The sequence below is a fragment of the Sturnus vulgaris genome, chromosome 25, assembly GCF_052056855.1.
Source record: "Sturnus vulgaris isolate bStuVul1 chromosome 25, bStuVul1.hap1, whole genome shotgun sequence".
Lineage (NCBI taxonomy): Eukaryota > Metazoa > Chordata > Aves > Passeriformes > Sturnidae > Sturnus > Sturnus vulgaris.
In genome coordinates this window covers 2,782,357-2,789,557 of record NC_142267.1, presented here as the reverse complement: position 1 = coordinate 2,789,557, position 7,201 = coordinate 2,782,357, and the positions used below count along the sequence as shown (strand labels likewise).

General features: G+C 46.5%; 1 protein-coding gene across 1 annotated transcript in view; it reads right to left on the bottom strand.

Moving 5' to 3' along the window:
• Positions 1 to 1,841: 1,841 nt before the first annotated feature.
• The window catches only part of PLCH2 (phospholipase C eta 2), a 64,863-nt gene continuing 59,503 nt past the window's right edge, over positions 1,842 to 7,201 (bottom strand). Inside the window, exon 22 of the mRNA XM_088178734.1 lies at positions 1,842 to 4,835. Within this exon, the coding sequence (XP_088034860.1) occupies positions 3,103 to 4,835 (1,733 nt within the window). The 3' untranslated portion in view covers positions 1,842 to 3,102. The remainder of the gene's footprint in view (positions 4,836 to 7,201) is intronic.

Here is a 7,201-nt window from a genome sequence, read left to right as displayed (position 1 = left end):
GGAGGAGTGGCCTCCAAACGTGCCAGCCAAACGGGGGACACCTGGGGCTTTGGGGAAAGAGGCGACCACACCAAAGGACAGCTCAGTCCAGCAGCTGGGTGCTGCACCAACACTCACAAAATTCTGTTACTGGGCTGTGGTGTTCCTGTAAAATTCCTGCCTTTGGAACTGTCCCAGCAGAGCAGCAGCTGTGCCCATTTTCCTGCCTGTTGATCACACAGACAGAATCAGCTTTGAAAGACAATTAAAGTTCATTATCAGTGCTCTTGAAGGCCAGGCTGGAGGAATACAGACCATAAATCCCATGTCCAGCCATTCCCAATACACTGCTTGTGATCTGGAGACTCTGGATTTTAGATCTTACAGTTTAATGAACTGAAATCCACATCCAGGAGTCTCAGGAAGAGCAGAAGAATGAAGAGCAAAACTGCGACCTTCTGCTGACTTAAATTCCAAATAATTCTTAAATGCTGGAATGAATTCCACTTGTAGGAATAAATAAATGCATGATCAATGGTGGGTCTTAGGTAGCATCACAAAACAAGCTGTTAAACTGGTTGCTACTAATTTGGAAGCAAGATGGCAAATTTCACTTGTACCCCAATGAGTTAAATCCAGACCCTCTTGGTTAAAATTCTGAACAGAGGTAAATGTTTTGAAGTGCTACATGATGCTGCCTCCTGTGAGGTGCATTAATTTAACAAGTATTGCTTAATCAATTAAAGATGAAAAATCAGCTGATTGTGAGACTTCTTTGAGAAGACACAAATAGGCCTTTTAAACATTCACTTTCCAAAGCTGTCAAGTTGCATGTACTTGACATTAAAGCTGCAAAAGCATTAAAGTTACAAAAGCAACGACTCCCTGCAGCTTTTCAGCCCGAAATTAAAGTATTACAAGAATGATTTTTCGTCCAGAGAATGTTAATGAAATTTGCTTTGTGCTGGGACACAATGGGAGGCTCCTCTTGGCAGATCACACGTTCTGCTGCAGCTTCACCTCCTTTCCTTCAGAGCCTGCAGTGACACTGAGGGGTCACCTCAGTGCACATTCCAAACCTTTGCTGCACAAAGCTCTCCTGGGACCTGCAGGATCCGAGTCCTGCAGACAAGCTATGCAGATCTGAGCCAGGCTGCAAAACTGAGGGAGTATTTTCAGACAAAACATGATGAAGAGCATTTGAAAAGATTCAATCAGAAAATTTAACACACACCCCCCCCCCCGCCTTATATTTTGATATCTCAGGGTTTAAATTTTGTTGCTGTTTTGGTATCTCAGAATTTAAATTCTTGTGGCCAAGTGATGCTAAAATTAGAACCAAGAGCTCCTTTCCAGCTCCACAAGTGACAACCCTTCCAGGAGGAGTGTGAAGGAAGTAAAATGCACTTTCACTGTGCACTTTGCTGGGACAGGAATAGAAGTGATTTTTCAGTCAAGTGACAGGTGAAGAGCAAAATTGTGCTGCAGCATTTTCAGCCAGACTTTAAACCCCTCAGTGATGAAACAGGGCCATCTGTGTTACTTGTACAGCTGCTCCAGGATGGATCAGCTCCTTCTGTCTGTTTGGCTACTAATTCCAGCAGAGTTTTCATCCTTGCAGCCAGGGCTCTGCCCCAGCCCCTGTGCTGTGTCTCACACCACAGAATGTCAGTCTCTGCCAATCCTTGCACACGTTCTGGAGGACCTGAGAAAAATCTCAGCTGCATCCGTGCTGGCTACCCCTCTGAAAAAGAGTAAAATTAAATGTTATCCACAAAGGAAGTTGAAAAACAAAGCAGGTAGAATGAATTATGTTTGTGTATCCCAAAGCCCAGTGTTGTGTTACAGCTAGAGTCACCAGCTGGAAGGTTAAATATGTTTATTTTAGTAGAGTAAGGTGGTTTTACAAACAAATTCTTAAATTTTGCAATATACACAAAAGAATCATTACAAATGCAAAATATCCTCTCAATAATAGGGACTCTATGCAGCCTGAAATAAAATTAAACCTCTGTTTCTCTTTAAAATGCATCTTAGTAAACATTCTTCTCCATCACTGATAAAATGTACATCTATAATAAATGACATCATAATTGGGGACTGGGGGGACACATGACAACATCCCTAAAAATAAAAAGTAAAAAAACAAAAGGGGTGGAAAAATTATTACTCTGTTTAGGTTGTTATTTAATTCTAAATATGTCCATCTAAAAAATTAAATATCTCTCTTTTTTAAACATATCATTGAAAATTTTGCATGGCAGTGCAATACAGAAATAGTAAAATTCATCCAAAAAGTGCTATGTACAGCAGCATTGTTAAAATACCATAAGAAGGGACAGTGCTGTTTCAAGAAAAGACTGACATGCGTAGCCATTTCTGAAGTAAAGTCAGAAGATATTTCCTGTCTATTTTTAGCCATTCCCTTCTCTCTCTCCTGTCTCAATTCCCTCAGACAATGCCTTGAGACCAGGAACAGTCACAGTTCAGTTTCAGGGTGTGCATGTGTACATACATGTGCAGACAGATCTTTGCATACACACAGGTGTATATATATAGATATATATTGATATAGATATATAAACAGGCTGAGTTTATAAAAGCATTGCTTTGAACAAGAGAGCTCTTCTTCAAAGAGAAAATATGGATTTCCACTGAAATAAGCAGGTCCACGATGGAAGATGGACTGTATCTACTACATTATTAATTCACACCCTCAGAGGCCTCAAACTCTTCCAGAAAACAAAATGTGATTCTAAGTCTAGCCTCCTTACATGGATCCATGATTTGTAAGAGCAAAATTTACCTTAGCTGTCGTTAGCATCACATTTAGCTATTAAACATCAAGGTTACCTATTGTCAGAAGAATTATTGAAATTAGTAAAGACCAAGAGCAAACTGCAAACTCAAGAAGTGGTCACACACAAAGGAGGCCAAATTGGAGGCTGGGCAAAGCGCGATTAAAAATTAATCTCATCTATCCTTTTGGAGTCGTGATGTTGAGCACCCTTGGGCTCAAGGGAAGGCCAGGAAGCACCGAGCCGTGGCAGGATGGTTTTGGGCCTCTCATGTCGCCGTGCTTTGCTGTGACAGGAGTGTAAACAGCGCCCAGCACTGCCAGGGTCACAGTTTGAGCATGAAGAACACCTCGGTGTCCGCGCCGCAGTCGGGCTGGGCTTTGGGCGAGGGTGGCAGGGCCGTGTGGGCAGCGGGGTCGGTGCAGCCGGCCCTGGCCACGCTGCAGGCGCCCTCGGGGTTGCCCCTCTCCTCGATGGGGCTCCCCCCGAGCTGTGCCCGGCCCTGCAGGCGCTGCCTCTCCTGGGCCTGCCGGGCCCTGTTGGCGATGTAGCGCACGCGGCTCTGGCTGCGCGACGACGAGCGGCGCAGCAGCCCCACGCTCTCGCCCTCCTCCTCCGACTCGCTGGGCTCAAGGCTGATGGGGGAGGTGATGTCGTTTTCCTGCTGAAAGGCCGTCAGCCTCTTCAGCTGCTCAGTCAGCTCGTCCCGGGATTTGGCCGGGGGCCGCAGGCCCGAGGAGCGGCGCTGCTCCCGCATGGAGCGGGTGACGAAGCTCCTGCTGATGCTGCGGTACTTGCTCTCAAAAGTGCACACGATGTCGTCAGAGGTAAGGTCCCCGAGGCTTTTGGACTTTGCCTGGTTATTCCCAACCGTGTCGTGCGCTTTGGATTTGTTAGAGGACTGCCTGAGGCTCTCCATGTAGAGCCTGCTCCAGGTGTGCCTTCTAGGAATGGACGAGAAGGCGTCCTGAGGGCTCCTGGCCAGGGGCCGGGGGCACAGCTCATCGGCCGGCAGCTGGCCACTCCTCAGGTTGGGGTTGGACTTGCTCTTGCTGACCATTGGCATCTCGTTGCTGCAGGTGGTGGCGGAGCGTGGGCGCATCCCCTTCCTGATGGCCAGGGGCTCCAGGCTGTCCTGGCGGATGCCCAGGTCCGGGAGGCTTTTGCGAGCCAGGCTGGGCAGAGAGAGGTCGATGACGGTGTCGTTGGAGGACATGCTGGACGAGGAGGACATGCTGTCACGGTGGCTGCTGCAGTCCAGCTTGCTCCAGATCCGGTCATTGACAGTGGCATCAAAGTACACTTCTGCTGCTGGAGACACGCTGCTCGGAATTTTTATTAAGGCTGAGGAGTCTGACGTCTTCAGTCCTTCATTCTTTGCCCTTCTTGCCAACATGTAAGAGCTCGTCTGAGAAACAGAGACAGGGAGAGCCTGTGCAGCCTGGGCTGTCTGGGGAGAATTTGTCTGTGAGCTGTTAATGACATTGCTTTGCTGGGGTGGAACTGCTGCTGCACCCGGGTTCTGCCCTTTGGATTCAGAAGTGCTTTTCATGTGTGTTAATACCTGACCTGCTTGGTCGTTTTGCTTCTGGCAGTTTCCTACAGGTTGGCCAGCACCGTGATCTGCTGCCTCTACCAGCCTGGCTTTTGGGGGATGTGCTGCTGACCCACCCTCATCTTCAGCCTCACTGCACCGTGTCCAACCATTTCCTTCTGTGGGACATCCTGCCACGCTGGTCCTCTCATCCTCTGGGGTTACTAAACTTGTGTCAGCTGCTCTTGGGACATCCTGCCTTTGGTCTTCTGCAGCCAGATTTGTTCCTTGTTCTCTGGAGGGTGGGGGCTCTTGAGGCTGGTTGGGTGTGCTGCTTCCCTCTGATGGAACTTCGGTGGAATGGTCAGACCCAGATTCTTCCTCAGCATCACTGTAAGGGGTAACGGGCAGAGGGAAGGAAAGGCTGCAGTGATGGTTCTCATTGGCAAGGACAGACTCTTCTGTGATCGTTTCTAGGCTGCATAAAGAAGAGACTGACCTCTGGATTGAGAAGTGGCAGACATCTGCTTGGGAGGCATGAAAAGAAAAAGAAAGAAACAAGAAAAACAGAGATACAGGGTTAGTTACCTCTTACAAATTACAGTTTAGACTAAGATTAATTCCTTATGTGTTATCATTTTGTTTTCAAGGTACTAGTTGCCTATGTTAATCATGATTTTAAAAATGTGATTTCAAATGCCTGGCCAAAGGCAGCAAAACATTTTGCACATTCAGTTTTAGCTTCACAAAGCCCTGTTGCTTCAAGAAATCTCAGTCCATGCACAGCAGCACCATGTGACTGTTCTGGTTTTCTTATCAAACAACAACAGTGCCCAGCAATTTTTGCCCTTTGTGTCCCCTTTTGTAAACCAACTTTGCTTCCTCCACCATCCAGCACCACTTGATTTGCAGTTTTCCTTCCTTCCAGCACTCAAACAGGTCAGGGTATCAGAGCACAACCAGAGCATGTACAATAATCAAAACACCAGTTTGACCAGCAGATGTGATCCCTATGACCAGCCACTCAGAAGAGAAGCAGCACAGGACTTGTGGAGCAGATTACAAATGATCTGCAGACAGTGGAATGTTGGCAATGGGACTTTTATAAACAAAACAAAAGCTTTAAACAGACTTTGTTCTTCTTAAAAAAACTTGGTAATTTCTATTTCAAAAAAGCTCTACAGACAGATGGGTCATGAACAGCAGGCTGAGAGTGCAACCCTGGAGAATCACTACAGCACCAATTACCTGGAGAAAATGCTCCATTCTCTGCAATGTTTATAACCTGCACCCTGGGAGCCAAAGCAATCATGCCAAAAAGATTATGTCCCATATCTCCAAAGCACAGTGCAGACATGCATCCCAGAACTAACAAAGCACCACTGAGCTACACCATGACCTTAAGGATACAGGAGCAGGTAATTATAGGGCAGCAAACAAGCAAAAACCAGGACTACAGGCAACAAGGTGCTCGAATCAGGGACACTCAGCAGACATTACCTTTGACTTGCTTGTCCTTTCAGTTCTTAACTAGAGAGAGAGAGTGTGCATGTAGAATAATAGGACAGAACAGAGGAAAAAGCCAGTTAATGTAGGGAAGGCAGGTGCAGATAACAGGATAAATTAGTGCTGAGGGAGGGAAAGGAGACATACAGGAATATTGACACATGGTTGTAGGATCCTAAGAATTTCTGACCAACCAGAGCACTCAATGGAATCCACACACGGACAGATATTAAGTTCATTTTTTTAATCACAGAAGAATGAAAATATTTGTTAGCGTTGAAGAAACACTCCACTGGATGGGAAAATGGAATCACAGAATCATGGAAACACAGAGTGGTTTGTGATGGAAAGGACCCTAAAAATCATTAAGTTTCAAGTACCCTGACAGGATGCAAGGACAACTTCCAGGTTGCTCAGAGGAAGTTGGACTCCTCCAAAGCCCTTTCCTAATGGAAACCATCATCTGCACTCCCAGGGAATGGCAGGCCTTTCCTTTGGCACCAGGATTTCCAGTGCAGGAACCCAAGGGTGGGAGCAGCTCTTCCCTGGCCTGTCCTGCATTAGCTGGGAGTGTTGGAGGGGAATCAGGCACGGGTGCCCATAATCCAAATCCAACATTCCAGACTCTCAGTGTCTGGAGGAGTGTCAGGAAGAGCCCAGAACTGATCAGATTAATGAACTCTTCTTCTCCCCATCCACCAGCACAGATTGGGGCACGCTTGGAAGGGAAATCACTAGAAAATGTAACGCTGGTGCCATAAAGGGCCAGCTACAGTTTCCTGCCTTATCCTGGGGGCACTTTCCCCAGCAGAATGCCAATTCCCAAGTGCAGCCATGGAGCTGGTTTCCCTGGTTTCCTGGCCCGAGGCACGGCCTTGCAGGAGGATGGGAAAGGGAGCTGTTTGTGCAAACAGAGGAGCTGTCACTGGACCAGCAGCAGCCAGTCCAAGGCATCATTGCACCATTTTAAGGGTTTGCCGATTCCATGCTTGGGAAGTCAGATGGATTTAATCAAATTTCAAGCATATCACAATATTTGTTTAGTGACTTGGGGGGCTGGCAGGGGAGCTGGCACTGATAATGGGAAATGGTTTCATATGTCACAGTACTCAGAGTTTGTGAAAAGCCCAATGCCAATAATTTAGGCATAGAAAGAGTTCTGCTGCTTTGGATTAACTGCAAGTCACGGGAACCAGCAAACTTCTCCCCTACCATTGTCCTGGTATTTTCCTAAAAGCCCGAAGCAGATACTGGAAAAATACATTTAAAAAAAAAAAAAGTATGAAAAAAATAAGGTAAATTGTAGACACCCAATCCGATGAAATTGGTCAAATAAATAAAATATCTCAAATTTCTATATGAGGCTTTCAAAGACACCCACTAT